Consider the following 16706-nt stretch of genomic DNA (forward strand, 5'->3'; position numbering starts at 1 on the left):
CCACCAGTGCGACAACTGACAAGGGGAGGACCACTGACGAGCGCCCCAGCCATCGGGTGGAAGGCTGTTCCCACCGCCTAAGCGTCACTGCCCAGAAGACTGAGTTTCAGAGCGGGCCGGGCCCCGCAACAGAGAGCACGCGGTGGTGCCAGCCTTCCGCTGCGATGCAGGTTCCAGACACAACACCGCCTATGCAGCATTCTGCCAGAGTGCTGAGTGTTTCAAACACAATCAGACAACCGCAGTAGGACATTCTACAAAACAGCCGTCCTGGACTTTTCAAAAATGTCAACATTGTAAAAGGAATCAAAAAAACGCAGGAAAGGGTAACTGTTCTAGATGAAGAGACTAAAGAAACTATTGTGAATGCAATGTGAGGTACGTGATTATAATTCAAATAAGAAGTATAAAAAATGAAAACAAAAACAAACAAACAAGAAGCACAAACAATGAAAGAGCCAAAAACCGAAATGACTTACAGGTATTTTAACATGAAACATACATTAGCTAATCCTGTTAGCAACGTTACGTTTCTTGGGTGATAACAGTATCATGGCAAAGATGGTCCTGGCACTTACTTTCAAATAGTTCAGAAGTAAAATACAGAAAACACAAATGTCACAAAATATTTGCCATTAGTTCCCTATGAGTAGGGTACAGAGGGGTTCATCAGACTGTTCTTTCCATTCTTTTATAGATTTCAAATTTTCAAAATGAAAAATATTCAATGGACTGTATTGAAGAGTAGCTTTCTCACAGGTTACAAGGCAGACTGGAAGAGAGGTCTAAAGAAGCTACCCAGAATGCAGCAGAGTCAAAGAAACAGAAAACGTAAAAGAGGTTAAAGACTCGGAGGATAAACTGAGAGGCTCCGGCCCAGGGCACTTCAGGCTGGAGAACTCGCCGTAGGGACTGCTCCATGCTCTGCAGGACGCCTGGCAGGGCCCACGGCCTCCACCTACAAGAAGCCAGCAGCACTCGCTGCCCCACCAAGTGCAGTAATCGAAAATGTCTCAGGACAGTGCCAAAGGGTCCCAGAGGGCAAAGGTTGTCCAGGCGGAGGACCTCTGCAATGGAGCGTCACCTCACTGGACTTCAGGAGAGGAAAGAGAAAGGCAGCATCTGAAGAAAAAAAGGCTAGCCAGTTCCCAGAACTGATTAGACATATTACATACTCAGATCCATATCAAGCAGGATGAATGAAAATAAATCCACTCTTTGACATACCACAGTGACACACCAAAACCAAAATATCCCAAAAACACCCAGAGAAAAAAGACAAAATCCTCAAAATTAATCTTCTCAAAAGCAACGCTAGTAGCCAAAAGGTAGGAAATACCATGGAGAGAAACAGCGCTGAGAGAACGCATCTGTCAGCTGCATTACAGATCCAACAAAGCTATCTTTCAAAACAAGGGCAATTCAATTAACACAAACCTGACTTTGCCACCAATACACTTCTAGAAGGAACTTCGTAACCATGCGGTTTAGGAAGAAGGAAACGGAAGGAGAGCAAACGCCTAAGATATGAAAAGGAATAGTAAGCAAATAAATGGTAAATACAGTGACGAACCTGGAGAAGGAGTGTCAACCACTCCAGTATTCTTGCCTGGGACATCTCATGGACAGAGGAGCCTGGCGGGCTACAGTCCATGGGGTCACAGGGAGTCGGGCATGACGGGCGACTAACACACACACAGTGATGAGCAGAAAGGAAACTGAAGTTCACGTTTACAGTTTACTTGTTCACAAACACAGCACTTTTCCCTCAACTTTAAGACACTAGTATAAGATATACTGGCCATTCAATTACATGACTTCAAAATGATAAAGTCATCATCTTACAATTACCAGTTTAATAACTCTTCAACAGGGAGCGTGGTGCTACTGCTTCAGAAAAGCTAAGGGACCTGCCTGGGGCCTTAGCACCAGGGTGGAACCCCCTTCTTTACAAACTCACTCCCACGCTCCTCCTCTCCTGCATCAAGTGAGTGAGTGAGTTGCTCAGTTGTGTCCGGCTCTTTGCGACCTCATGGACTATAGTCCATGGGATTCTCCAGGCCAGAATACTGGAGTGGGTAGCCTTTCCCTTCTCCAGCAGATCCCCCCAACCCAGGAATCAAACCGGGGTCTCCTGCATTGCAGGTGGATTCTTTACCAACTGAGCTATTAGGGAAGCATCAAGTAGCCCTCTTAAAGAACAAACAGGCCCAGATGGGGTGTTTCAAGCACCCGGCCAAGGCCCTCACAGATCCCACAAGCTGTTAGGCATCTTGGCCTAGAAGGTCTTTTTCTTTCCTGCAAAGCCAAACCCTCTCCCAGCTCCAAGAGCAAATGTCAAGCCTCAACTCCTCCAGCCATACCAGCCCAAGTGCCACCTTCTGCTGCAATGCCAGTTGCATTTATGGCCAGGCGATGCCCTGCAGCTCAGTGCTCAACTGAAGACTTTCCTGCTGCCATGGTTTCCTCTCTGCCCCAGAGAGCCTATGAGGCCCTTGGAGATAAAAAGATAAAAATCTTTTTCCCTTCTCCTGCCATCTCTCACAGCCAGAACAGTGTTGCATCAAGTCAGCATTCGGAAAATTGCCTGCTGACCGTTTTCTTTCCCTCCCAAATAAGATGTCATTCCCAAGATTTTATGACGCCCTAGGCCAACAAAAATATATTTCCAAAGCAAAGGAGACTTGAAAGAGATAAAAGACAAATTACAGACAATGAGACCCCTCTGAGGACTTCATTCTCTTTTCTCTGGAGGTCAGCCAGGATAATTTGAATTTTAGAAGCATGGATTTTAGATACTCAATTGTATTATTGCACATCAGTTTTAAAAACATCATACATATAACCAATTCAGCTAAACAAAGACTAGTTAAGACACAAATTCACTTTGGTTTCGACGTTAAAATTAACCTCTTGGGCAGATTTTTAAAGTGAGAGGAAATGAGTACCTTGCCAGTTCCAGGAGGTCCTGCCAACAAGACAGCTCTTCCAGCCATTTTCCTGCTCTTGATTAATTCCACTATCACACCACAAGCCTAGACACCGCAGTGGAAAGAAATGGGAAACCAACATCAAAACGCGTCACGGGAGGCAAGTCCAGTCTCTGGCGTACACGATTCAGACTCACTCATCGAATGCCAGGACACCACAGGGGCTGTTCTAGGTGCTGGAGGCCATGAAGGCCACAAAGCTCCTGTTCGAGTGGAGGAGACAAACACAAAATCATTATGAAGAAAAGCGGGCAACAAAAGGGCAAGTGGCTGGGGGCTGAGGTTACTCTATAGAGTGATCTGGGAAGGCCTCTTCAACATTATATTTGATACCTGAAACTCCAGGCAGGGCAGAAGTCAGTGTTCCCGGCAATTCAAAATACAGGAATGAGCTTGGCACACCCAAGGGACAGAAAGGCTGCATGAACCAGAGTTCAGAAAACAAGCAGACAAGGAAGATGAGGTTGTGGAGGCAGGAAGGGCAGAATTAGAATAGGACCTTCCAGTCCATAGTCAAGTTTGGATTTTATTCTGCATGTAACGGGAAACCAGTGAAAAAGTCTTAGGCTACATGTCATGTTCTCAAGATCTGTTTTTAAAAATTCTTGATGGCTGCTATATGGAGACTGGAAATGGGAGCTGTAGGATATACTCCAGGGGCCCTGTAGAAATTGGAAATAAAACTGTGTTTATATGTTCATGTGTGCATTTTTCCAGGGAGAGGATTCACAGCTCTCACTAGATTCTCAAATTAACCCGCTAAGGGGGTTATTAAGAATCAGTGACATATTCTACTAGTTGGCCATCAGTTAACTATCCCAGAACGCTGCAAGCAAATGCTGCATGTGACGTTTAATCTATGGCATCATAAGATCCAATAAATGCCTTTCAAATCCTCAGGATTCAATTATTTATTAGCATATTTTAAGTATTCTGAGCATTAAGGCATTTTGTACAGTATATACATTGTGTGTATATATATATACATAAAAAATCACATACATCTAAAAGTATGTATAGTTGACCCATGAACCCTTGAAGCTGGGATGCGCAATCTCCACACAGTCGAAAATCAGCGCATAACTATACAGTCAGCCTCCATATCTGGGACAGCAGCCAAGCGTCCTAATACTTATATATTGAAAGAAACCTGCAGATGGTGGACTCATGCAATTCAAACCCATGATGTTCAAGGGCCGACTGTATACTGACACACACACGTATGTACATACACGGAAATTCTATAAATGGCTTACTGACTTTTTGCATTTTAGAATATTTAACTATAGTGGAGCAAGGCTGAGAAAGTCACACTCCCTGAACACGTGTATCTCGAGATTACATAACACAAGGTTTCTTATACTGATTTAAAGCATGACTCTCTACAGGGTGCGTTCTATTTGTCTTGAGGCAGGTCACAGCTCTCCTCCCTGGGCAGTGAACACATCTAAGTCTTCTCTCGCTTTTCCCTGTGGACTACGGAGATGCATCTTGCTCTCACACTTAGACAGCCCCTCAAAAACAGAGGTTCAAGGAAAGTGTGTGGATGTGCTCTATTCCACTTCTGGCTCAGCTGAAAAAGCACAGTACACTTTCACAGCCTAGAAGACATTCTTCAGAGGTCGCATTTTTAAAAAGATAAAAGAGCCACTGTGGTCTTTCCATAGTAACCTCTGATATCATAATCCTCAGCACTGGAACTCTTTGGGCAATTCAAAAGAGGTAGAAAACTTTTCAAGCCTTGTCTATATACTCTTATTCACACACTTCCTCTTCCTTTAATATTCCTCCATTTAGGTTCCTTCTCTGCAGTGAGATACTTCCAGTGAATTCCAAAATTTAAAAAGTATGAACTGGAAGGGCCTTTAAAAAACTGTAACTCTCATTTTTCAGATGAGGCTGTTAAACATCAAGGAGGCTGGTGCTGTGACCAGACTCAAACAAAGACCTGGTAGCACAGGTGGGATGACTAATAAATCAGTACATAAATTCTGAGTCCCTATAATAAGCCAGGTTCTGGATATTTAACACCACCTGGTCTCTATCCTTGGGAAGCTCATATTCATATGGAGGCACACAGCATCTGAGTTAACAGCGTGGATTTTGGAGTTAGGTTGCCTTGGCTTTAAATCCTAGCTCTACCAATCACCAGCTGAATAATCTCAGACCCATAACCTAATCTCTGTGAAACACAATTTCCTCATCCGAAAACATAATTCATAACATAGAGGCACAAATGCTAACAGTTTTACAGTAAAGTATAGTAATGTCTACAACTGAGTATGAAATGCAAAGGCAGATTGCTGGATGGATACATGAGCAGACAGAAGAAAAGCAACGGTGTAAAATGTTACTTGTAGAAACCGGGCACACAGGCACACAAGTGTTTCAATTTTGTCCTATGTCAGAAAACTGTCATAAAAAAGTAGAGGAGGGACAGTATAAGGATGGAGGGGAACAATAAGACAATGGAAATGGGGCTGCTTAGCACATGGAGATCACCCAACAACTATTTGCAGTGACAGCCTCTCTCAGACAGCTGAAGCTGGATAAAGAGAAACTTCAGTCACCTTAATCCTGTCACATTTTCCCCTCTTGAAGGATGGTGTTCAAAATGAAGGCTTCTCTTTGGCCCTTTCTTAGCACAATTAGGCTAGAGGGCAAGAGTCTTGACCTGGACTTACATAGCTGCTGAGCCACAGCAGAGGTCCACAGGCAATGGGCTGAGGGGGACTGTACTACACAGAGCACCGTCCCAGGAGTCACAAACACACAGGCACAAACTTCAGAGTTACTATTACTAAACTGAGTGGCCAGTGGATAAACTCAGCCAGCGGACTGAGTGGCCAGGTCTCTCACCCTTAATTGTTTCATCTACAAAAAAGAACAATTAAAAAAAAAAAGGGCCTGAATAGTTCTGTGATAATAATGCAGGTGAGAGGACTGGGCGCCGTCGTCACTTAGATGCGGGCTTTAACTGGAACGGTGAAGAAGGACTCGGTCCCCGCCACCTGCCAAGGCCGGTCACTTTCCGACTTTAAAATCGCGGAGCCTCCCAAGGCGCTCTCAGAGGCCCCCAGAGCCAGCGCCCAAAGTCTAACGCTCCTTCTGTTGAGCGACTTAAACGTTTGTGTCCGAGACGCAAGGTCCGGGAGAGCAGGGATTTCGCCCGTTTTCTCCCCGCCGACCCCCGCGCGGCGCCGACCGCCCGTGCCCAGGCCAGCCCCGCCCAGGCCCGCCTCAGCCCCGCCTCAGCCCCGCCTCAGCGGCCCCACCTCAGCGCCCGGCCCGCCTCAGCCCCCGGCCCGCCGCCCGCCCGCCCGCCGCCACACCTCACGCGCGTTCTCCTGGCCCACGAGTCCCGAGGCCGCTTGCTTGGCCAGGCCGCTCTCGTCCAGCCCCAGCCCCTTCACATGGCTGTGGGAGGCGATACGCTGAGTCTTCGTGGTGCTCTTCACCTCCTCGATCTTCATCCTGACCACCCGAGCCCCGGAGCCCGCAGAGCCCTGGCCGCGCGCAGCCCGTTACCACGAGGCCGTTACCAGGCGGGCGGTCCCGCCCAGGCCGGCGTCCCATTGGCCGCGGCGGGAACGCCTCCGCTCCCCATTGGCTCCTGGCTGCGCCCGTCGCGGCTGCCGGGGAGGGCCCGCCCACCAGCTTCCGGCGGTGTCCCGCGGTGGGCTTCCCCCGCGGCCGGCGCTTCCTTCCTGGGTGGGGACCGGAGGAGCGGCGCTGCGGCTCGCTGGCGGTGCGCGTCGCGCTCTTCTCCGCGCCTTCCGGTCCGTGAGCGCGTTCGAGCCGATTCCGCTCCGCGGAGCTCAGGTTCGGCCTCGGCGTTGGATTTAAGAGCCAGCCCTAGAACCTCAGCTTCGACCTGCGCCGGCTGAGCAGTTTTCTGACAGCCATCCTCTCACGGTCTTCGGGGAGGCCGTGCTCAGCTTCCGCAGGGGGCCTGGGCTCTGCTTCCCCTCGCCTCCAGTTCAGTTCAGTTCAGTTCAGTCGCTCAGTCGTGTCCGACTCTCCGCGACCCCATGAATCACAGCACGCCAGGCCTCCCTGTCCATCACCAACTCCCGGAGTTCACTCAAACTCATGTCCACAGAGTCGGTGATGCCATCCAGCCATCTCGTTCTCCGTCGTCCCCTTCTCTTCCTGCCCCCAACCTTTCCCAGCATCAGAGTCTTTTCCAGTGAGTCAACTCGTCGCATGAGGTGGCCAAAGTATTGCACTTTCAGCTTTAGCATCAGTCCCTCCAATGAACATCCAGGATTGATCTCCTTTAGAAGGTTGGATCTCCTTGCAGTATAAGGGACTCTCAAGAGTCTTCTCCAGCACCACAGTTCAAAAGCATCGATTCTTCGGCGATCAGCTTTCTTCACAGTCCAACTCTCACATCCATACATGACCACGGGAAAAACCATTGCCTTGACTAGACGCACCTTGGTTGACAAAGTAATGTCTCTGCTTTTTAATATACTATCAAGGTTGGTCATAACTTTCCTTCCAAGTGAAAAAGCAACCGTCTTTTAATTTCATGGCTGCAATCAGCATCTGCAGTGATTTTGAAGCCCAAAAAAATAAAGTCTGACACGGTTTCCACTGTTTCCCCATCTATTTCCCAAGAAGTGATGGGACCAGATGCCATGATCTTCGTTTTCTGAATGTTGAGCTTCAAGCCAACCTTTTCACTCTCCTCTTTCACTTTCATCAAGAGGCTGTGGGTGACGTTCGGTGTAATTCCCAGTCCGGATGAAGATGCGGGCGAAAAGAGGCCCCGCAGCTCACCCAGGAACGCTCAGCAAGTAATCAGCAGTTGGAATTCCTGCAGAGGATTTAAGGCATGGCAGCCTGTGGAACCCTCATCCCAGCCCTCAGATCAGACGCTCATCCCGCGGCTGCGTCCTGTCCGTTCCATGACAATGTCAGCGCTGCCATCCACCCACCCGTTCAACAAACATTTGTTTGCACCTGCTCTGAGCCAGACACTGCAGCGCACTGGGATGCAGACTTAAATACAAAGTCTCCAGCCTTAACAAACTCAGTCCTTAGTTGGGAAGCTTGAGACGGTGAGGTGCCAGAACAGGTACACCGGTGTGGTGTGCAAGCCCAGAGCAGGCCACCTGGGACAGCTGGAGAGCAGAGGAAGGCACCAGGAGGTGGTATGGTAATGCCCACACAGAACCCTGATGGTAGGCTAACATCCTTAGAAGCAGGTGGTACTTTGCCATGTCACAGATAAGTGGACTCAGGTCCAGAGAAATGAGGGACTTGCCCAGAGCTCAGGGGAGCATTTTTGCATCTGGGCTGAGACAGACCTGAAGTCAAATCCCGCTGCAGTGGTTGCTGACTCCGTGTCTCCTGTGCTTCTCCATCATAACTTTTGAGCCTAGGTTTCCGGTTACTTGCATGACGATCGGGTTGGTGTTAGTCTTTCCCACTAAACTGCAGGCATTGTGAAAGCATAGACCACGTCGCTGCTGTTGGTCATTTTCGCGTCAGTGCCTGGCCCATAGTCTGGCTCTTCCTGGTCCTGGACCCCCGCGTTCACACAGGGTCATGCAGTCTTGCTGCATGTACTTTACACCCTGGGCCTCACCGGGCTTGGTGATGGTTCCTGTCAGTGAATGGAAACTGCTGTCCCCACCTTGTCTTCCAGCAGAGCTGCTGCATTTGTTTCCTGCTAAAGAAGGGTTCAGAAATCTGATCTGACCCAGCCCTGTCTTTTTACAGGTGTGGAAACTGAGGCCCTAAAGGAGGACGGAGTTTGTCCAAAATCACAAATTGAGCAAATGCCTTTCCAGGCCTAGACCGCAGGTCCAGCGTGCAAAGAGACGACCTGGCTGCAGAATCAGGCAGTTCCTTCTGTTTCAGCAGGAGATGATGTAGCAGGCCAGTCTCCAAGACGCGTGAAGGCAGGTGAAGCCATAGCAGTAGACTTGATTATTATGCCTGCCCAGCAGCCTTCTTACCTCCTGACCCCCCTCACTCTCATTTTCTGTAGAGAACCACCCTTCCCTCTCTGGGCACTACATGGCTTAGATGGGTTGGCCCTCCCTCAGCTTTGTTTCCGGGATGGACACGGGACCCTGGCCTCGCCGATCAAAGTGTCCCCTTGTCCCCAGAATAGTGATTGGTTCAGAAATGTGAGCGGACAGTCCAGTGACTCTCAGTCCTGCACCTTTATGGAAAATAACTGGAAAGAGCCTTGGTCCTGGGTCTTCAGGTCACCTTTGCCACTTCCTGGGAAGGCTCCACTTGAGAACGAAGCCCGCACAGAGGAAAGGTCAGCTGGCAGTGACTCCTGAGGCAGTCCTTTATGTCCCCAGACCTGGCTTTGCCCCACTTGCAGGGTGAACAGCGCGGACCTTGGGGCTTAATATAGCTTGAGTTAGATTTCCATCCATGGGCCCGTGCAGTGACACATACAAGGTACGGGACAGACGCTGCATCCCAGCTTGTGCTGTGTGGGCCCTGGCCTGCCTGCTGCCCGCCTGCTCTCTCACTCTAACCCCTGACCCTTGCTCTTTCACCACCTGTCCCTTGACCCCTCATTTCTTCATCTAGGCTTGATCATCTCAGCCTGTTGGTTTCCACCTCTTCTGCTCCCTCCTTGCTTTGAAGTCTTTCACATCTCACCTTTGAACCCCCAAGTCCAGGTCAAGCCTGCCTCTGCCTTCTCCACACCTTGAGAAGACTGCTGAGTATAGAGGGAGGCAGTCACTCAGGGACCCTGTGGAGCCACGCACCCATCATGTTCTCCAGCCTCAGCTGAGCGCTCAGAGCGTATCCTAACTAATAGAACATTTAATAATGGCCTACGGTAGTCAAACAGTACAGCACTGGCATAAGGACAGACACAGACCCATGGAATAGAATAGAGAATCCAGAAATAACCCTCAGATACGAGCAAGGGAGCCGAGACCATTCACAGGGACAGAGCTGAAGCTGTAACTAAGTTTTGGTGACTTTGGGCTTAGCAGAAGTGACTGTATTTGGGGCCTGTTTCGTTTTTAACAATTGCCTCCTTCCGATCAGTGTCTCAGCCTGAGAGATTCAATAAAAATTTAAGGCATTAGCGCTACTCTCAGCTGCCACTCTGGAGCTCTTGCAGTTTTTGCTGAACCTCTGTGCGGTGCTCACAGCTCATGATGTCGGGTTCACGTTCTTTAGCTCAGTAATTCATTCTTTTCCTGACATTTCAGTCTCAGATCATTTGCTTTGTGGTTAGTGGCTGTGAACACGCATTTAAAGTTTTTGAGAGAATACAATGCACTATGAAGATTATGATGATGATTGTAAGCAAGATAATTCCCAGGGTCTGGGGTGCACTTCAAAGCCATGACCCCCAAGATCCAAACCAACCACGATCAAAGCCAGAGAAAGTCCCTGTTGAAGGAGGCCCCCTTGTAAGATAATTGGCTTCGTCTCTGGTCTTATTTTCCCACATACTCACCAGCATTTGGAATGACCTTCCTTTCCGATTATTGCCAAGCACACTGGTATGCTTGTTTCATCTCCAGGTTGATTTCTGGTGACAGAAGGAACAGATGATTTTGCTGGCATCTTGGAGGTGGTGCAAAGACACACAGCCAAATAAGATTGATCCACATAGTGAGAACATTACTGCCTTTTTAATCCTTTTTTTTTTTTTTTTAACATTTTTCTTTTTTTGGCTGCACAGCTTGTTGGATCGAACCTTGATTCCTGACCAGGGATTAAATCCCAGTTCACCGCAGTAAAAGTCCACGTCCTAACCATTGGCTGGCCAAGGAATTCCTGTGCCTTTTTAATTCTAATTCAGCGAATCTTAGGGGGTGAAGTATGACTCTCCCTTCTTAATACTAGCTAGTCTCACTTTTTATTGAGATTTTTGTGGTTCCCAGCTATTTGTTGCGAGTGATAATGTGTTTCCGGGTACAGGGAAATACTTTTATTTAAGTCAAACTTAAAATTCTGTCTACCTGGACCTTGCATAAATGATGAAGATGGCTCGTATCACTGGGGCTGAAGAAGCCTGACATGAGACAGGGATCAGCTGGCAGGGAGCGGAGGGCCTGAGCAAGTCCCCTCTCGCGGCCCTCCTCCCTCTGCCGTGAAGCAACCCTGGCAGCACCTCCGAGGCTTATCAAGGGAATTCAGTGGGGCCTCTGGTGTCCGGCTGGAGCACTGGAGGCAGCACAGAAAGTGCCATCCGCGCTCCACGACTCGGAGGCCTGGGCTCTGCACCCCTTTGCCCGCTGCCTCCTGGGTGTGCTGCCTTCCAGTCATCCCGCCCTGCTTTCCCCCGAGGACTCTCCTGGGAACTGCTGTGGAGCCTGAGGCAGAAAGTGGGGCTGGGGTCAGGTCAGCCCACCGCCTCTGCTGGGACCCGTCTCCATGCCAGCAGACACGCCTCACTGCAGCGGGGGAGCCTGGCAATAAATGCCGGGGAAGCAGCTGAAGCCCGCAGGTCTTCAGAGGGCTTGGGCTGCACCCCACCCCACTGGTGCCACGTGGCAGCAGGGTCAGAGGTCAGGGCAGTGTGGTCTGACCAGAGGACAGGCCGTCAGGCTGTTTCCGGTGTAAAGTCTTCGCTGTCAGACTGTGATCCTCTGACCAGGTGGGAAGGGATTATGAGCCATTCACTAGTGTGAAAACAGACTCCACAGTCTAGCTGAATGTCTGTATCTGCCTCCTCTGCCTGCAGCAACCAGTTCCTCCCAAGTGGCGTCATAAGACAGCTCCCATGTATTCCGTCACAGCTCTGCCTGTCAGTCCACAACAGGCCTCACTGGGCTAAAACCCAGGTGTGGGCAGGCTGGGCTCCTTTCCGGAGGCTCCGGGGAGCTCCCACAGGCTGGGTTTCCAGCTTCTACAGCCTGCCCACCTCCTGGACTCATGTCCTGCTTCCACCTTTAAAGACCGTAATGGCCAGCGACGTCTTCTCATTTTGCTGTCTCTGGTTCCTTTTCTCCCTCCTCTCTCCCCGGGCCCACGGGATAATCTGGGATAAGCCTCCCCCCTCAACCTCATCTCAAGATCTTTAACTGAGTCACATCCACCAGGTCTTGTTACCGTGCAGGCCAACACTGTCACAGGTTCCAAGATGTGGACATTTCTGGAGGTCACTGTTCTGCGTGGTCAGCCTCCCCCGCAGGGGTCCTGTCACAGCCCAGACTGATTTCCACAGGTTTTAGTCTGTATCAGAGAGCATACTTTTGGACTGCTTGTCTTGGAAAAAGATTTCAGGTTTTTCTCCAATTGTGCTAACTTGGGTCACACGCTCACTGCCGAACCAGTGGCCATGGCTAGTGAAAGGGACCCGAGTCTCAGGTCCATCCCTGGACCTACAGTGGGGTCAGCTAGAGTGGGGTCAGCCCCCATGGTGACCCGGAGGAGAAGGGCGTGAAGCCTCTGAGGACAGTTGAGGAGGGAGAGGGCCCCGACCCCTCCAGACCTTAAAGAGCTTGTATCCATATTCAGGTGGAAGAAACGGGGCGGGATGGGGGGACACGGGGCGTGATTCCAGCTTGTGGGGGCCAGTTCTTGCCAGGATGTCAGCTCCCGCCCTGCAGCTAAGAGGGCACTAGCAGAGCTGCTCAGCGCTGGCGGTGCCGTGGAGCACAGTGGTGGCCTGGTGACAACCTGATCCAAGGTTAGTATGGGACATGCCAAGGGAGGTATATGGTTAACACAGTCACTGGCAAGGTGAAGCCTCAGAGAAGACGGAAATTTCAATTTCACTCCTAAAAGCATCTTTAAAGCGAAAACTCAAATCAAAGAGCAAAGTATAATAACTTTCTCTGGGCAAATTTATAATTAATCCTGGATTAATTGGCCTTAATGAAGTTGAATTAATTACTAGCTGTTTGTAAAGAACTTTGAACTACCTTAATACAAAATAGCATTAAAAGAACAGAAAGGAACCAGCATTGCATTAACATTAAGAAGCAATCCCAAATAATCGCAGTTCTGCAGGCCGTTCCCTGTCAATCATTACCCAGGCTGGGACTCAGGAGTTTGCGGCAGAGGAGGGTGTCTTTGAGGGCTGGAGGTTTGGGGGTGGCTCCACTCAAGAAACAGTTTGCATGTGCCCGCCTGGGGGCAAGCAAAGATACGCAAGGGTCCTCAGCCCACTGGGACAGGGGCGAGCACCGGAGCACCAGGCCGGTCTAAAGCAAAGTGGCTTCCCTGGGGTAGAAGCCAGCAGAGAGACAAAGGACAGACAGGCGGGCGTGATGGGACCTGCGTCTTGCTGGCAACGGCGCTCCAGTTCCCGCAAGGTGTCCCTCACACTCCTCCTGGCACACCTGCCAAGGCAGAGCTCTGTGCTTCCCTGCTCGTGCCCAGGCACCGCTGCCCCCAGGATACAGTCTTAATCTGGCCGACTTTCAGACAACCCAGAGCTGCCATCTCCTTGGTGCTTGTGGAGATGGAGCTGGACTCCCCGACGCGGCTCAGGCCCCACCCCGAGGCCCACTGCTGGGGAAGGAGCTGCGTGTGAGCCGGCTGCGGTGGGACTGGAGACAGGAAGGCCTGGCCTAAGCCGCAGCCCCACCGCCGGTGAGCGTTTAGGTGTAGGTGCAGCCAGCGATGGCTGCGGCCGACAGCGCCAAGCCTCAGGGGTTCACCAGGCAAACGCTCCTGGGATTTCAGACGGAACACTCTTGACGGGCGGGGCTGGTGGTCCCAGCCGCGGTCGCTTGGCTGAAGCCGAGCAGCGGCAGCCCGTCCGTGCAGGGCCCCTCTGGGCGCTTTAAACCCTGCGCGCTGTCCTGGGCGCCAGCTGCCGGGCCCAGGCAGGCGTCTGCAGCGCGGCCCGCGCCGCTCTCCCGCGGGCGCACGCACAGCCCTCGCTGCGGCCCGGGCCCCGGCGTGCGCACCCGGGCCGGAAGCTTGGGCGGCGGAACGCGCGGGCCGGGCGCGGGCGGCGGCCGGGCCCGCTTGGCGGCCGGACCGGCGGCGGCATGGCGGGCCGGCGGGTGAACGTGAACGTGGGCGTGCTGGGCCACATCGACAGCGGCAAGACGGCGCTGGCGCGCGCGCTCAGCACCACGGCCTCCACCGCCGCCTTCGACAAGCAGCCGCAGAGCCGCGAGCGCGGCGTCACGCTCGACCTGGGCTTCTCGTGCTTCTCGGTGCCGCTGCCCGCGCGCCTGCGGCCGGCGCCGGGGCCCGCGCCCGAGGCGGAGCCGGAGCCGGAGCCGCGGCTGCAGGTCACGCTGGTCGACTGCCCGGGCCACGCGTCCCTCATCCGGACCATCATCGGCGGTGAGCGCGGCCGGGCCGGGGGCGGGAGGGCCGCGCGCGTGGCACGCCCGCGCACTCGGGGAGGCCCGGAGACCCGCTCGGCGCCCGGGAGGCGGCCACGCGCTGCCCGCGGTCGGCCGCCGCCCCTGCTGCGCCGTTTCCGGGAGCGCCACCTGGAGACGGGGCGCCTGTGTATAGGTCGACTCCTCCTCTTGTTGCTCTTGCTTTTCTTTATTTTGTAAACAAGGGGGTAACCCCACATGCACTATTTCACTGGATACTCCAGGCTGCCGCCCCTGTATGTAAAGCCGCACCCACTCCAGTGTTCTTGCCTGGAGAACCCCGCGGACAGAGGCACCTGGTGGGCTACAGTCCATGGGGTCTCAAAGAGTTGGACACGACTGACAACTAAGCACACACACACACACACACACACACACACCACAATACATCATTGTTTTCACCATCACGTGAAAATCCCTTGTACACTGGCACCGCCATTTTCTTAGTGTGTTAATGACAGACACTTATGTCCTTTGCCGTCTTTGCTCACAATGCTGCTTCAGTGAAGTTTCTAGAACAGATGTCTTTGGTGGGCGTGCTTGTGTGTCTGTAGGAGAGCCCCTGGAACTGACACGCCTGGGCAGAGGGTCTTGGTGGGTACTTCTTAGATGCCCTCCTGTGATGTGCCGTTTCGTTAATTTTAACAGTACATGAATATATTCTACTCCTGAAGAAATAGAACCATACACCAGGTAGCAGGTCCCTACTTAGCCGTTCTGTCCCTCCAGAGGAAGTCGCTAGTGTACCTCTGGGGAATTACCTTTTCACGCCCTTTTCAGTTCACTGGACTCCACGGACAGGACTTTAAATCATGTTCCTTTTATATAGAAAAACGGTGCTTTAATGCAAGCACATGGCACAAAGGGCGTGTAGCTCAGAGACTCTTCCTTCTAACTGTGGACCCAGGACCCTGGTATCTCCCACCTGTCCTCTTCCTCCTGTTCCTTCTGGCCACTCCCTGGGCCCATGGGCACATATAGGAACACAGATTGTTCAGGTGGTTTCATTGGCCTGCTGGTGGACGCCGTCACTGGGTATAGGGGTCCCCAGCTGTATGATGAGTGTCAAATACTTCCACCTTGTCGCCTCCCAACTGTTCCATGCTGCAGGCAGTCTGATTTTCCTGTTTTCAGGAGAGGAAATGGCGGCACTTCTTGCAGGTGTTAATGCAAGACCTGAGCAGATGGAGGCCACGGCCCCAGGCTGCTGCTCTTCTTCCTTCAATAGATCAGATGCCCGCCTTCCCCTCGGGGAAGTGAGAAAAAGGTGGCTTTTTCTTTTGAGTGGAAGGGAACGGCGTTCGAGTGTCTGCCAGCCTGTGGCTGCAAACCTGTGTCTGTGCAGCAATGCTGGTTGAAGGGGCGTGTTGGGGGAGTGCGGCCCCAGCTTTCCGCTGAGGAAACTGGAGGTCTCTGGACAGGAGTCGGAAGCCACTCTGCTGCCCATGACCTGGGTCTGTGAATTCCTGCGTTATCCTCATGACCCAGAGGCCTCACATGTCTTGGCCTTCTTGAGACGGCTCCAGAGACTGAGTCCTGGCTTCTGTCCCCAGACTCCTGCGTCCTGGACCTTGCCTTCCTCTCTGGACCACAGGCCCTCTCCTCCTGCCTTGGCTTCTGCGTCACACGATGGATGGATGTTCGTCAGATCCGGTCAGCTCTCAGCCTCAGGACTGTCCTGAGCTTGCTCATTGCCTTTGTGGGAACCGCGGTCTGGCCTCTGCCTGCCCCAAGCCTCGTCCCTGTCTCCTGCCGTCTCGACACACGGCCTTCTTCTTGTTGGATGGGCCAGCCTCTCGGACCATCTGGCTCCTCCTCACTTAAGTCAGCTTGAGGGTCACCTCCTGGGATAGGCCCCCTGGGACCTACTGACCTCTTGTCCCCGGCTCTCTGCCTCCTACTTCCTCGGGTCCCGTTGCTTCCTGCGGGCCCTTTGTGCTGTCTGCTTTGCTCGATGTGCTTGCTTGTTGAGGGCCTCTGTCGCCCATGGGGGCAAGCGGGAGCAGCGTCCGCCTCTCCAGTGTGTTCTCAGTGCCGTGACCAGAGCCAGGCCTGTGGGAGGCACTCGGTGGGTTCCGAACGAACGAAGCCATGTGCCAGCCCCGAGGCCATCAGGGGTGGTGACAAGTCAGCAGCCGGGTGTCCTCCGCCTGCGGACTCACAGCGGAGCAGAGAGTGAGCAGAGCACAGGGCAAAGGGTCAGAGCTCGCTCTGCGCCGCGCCGACCCGCCCCCGCAGCACTGGCTCTCGGTGCCCGTCTGCCCAGCCCCTGACGGGGCTTCTGGGCAGTATTTTTCTCTGATCCATTTTAGAGTATACATCTTTCAGAGCTGGAACTTTGGCAAGATTCAGTGATGGGGCTTGAGTGGGGGTGAGGGACTCAGACCCATCCTTGCTCTTGCCCTGGCAGGAAGGAGGAGGTCTG

The 16706-nt window shown here is 52.3% G+C and overlaps 2 protein-coding genes across 3 annotated transcripts in view; one reads left to right on the top strand and one right to left on the bottom strand.

Annotated features, from left to right (window-relative positions):
• Positions 1-6544, bottom strand: part of RUVBL1 (RuvB like AAA ATPase 1) — a 31688-nt gene extending 25144 nt beyond the window's left edge. Inside the window, exons 1-2 of the mRNA XM_055413437.2 lie at positions 6323-6544; positions 2949-3035 (exon numbers count right to left, since the gene is read on the bottom strand). Coding sequence (XP_055269412.1) covers positions 2949-3035; positions 6323-6463 — 228 coding nt within the window. The 5' untranslated portion in view covers positions 6464-6544. The remainder of the gene's footprint in view (positions 1-2948; positions 3036-6322) is intronic.
• A 6842-nt stretch (positions 6545-13386) lies between these two features.
• Positions 13387-16706, top strand: part of EEFSEC (eukaryotic elongation factor, selenocysteine-tRNA specific) — a 115590-nt gene continuing 112270 nt past the window's right edge. The window contains exon 1 of one of the 2 annotated variants that reach the window (XM_088831894.1): positions 13387-13532. Coding sequence is in view for 1 of the 2 variants with exons in the window: in XM_088831893.1 (XP_088688019.1) it covers positions 13937-14240 (304 nt within the window). In the remaining variant the exon portion in view is untranslated. Of the gene's footprint in view, positions 13533-13851; positions 14241-16706 lie in introns of those variants that run through there. The other variant, XM_088831893.1, reaches the window with a different exon arrangement.

This window comes from Moschus berezovskii, chromosome 24, assembly GCF_049115385.1.
Source record: "Moschus berezovskii isolate FMDL1 chromosome 24, NW_MosBer_1.0, whole genome shotgun sequence".
In the NCBI taxonomy this organism is placed as follows: domain Eukaryota; kingdom Metazoa; phylum Chordata; class Mammalia; order Artiodactyla; family Moschidae; genus Moschus; species Moschus berezovskii.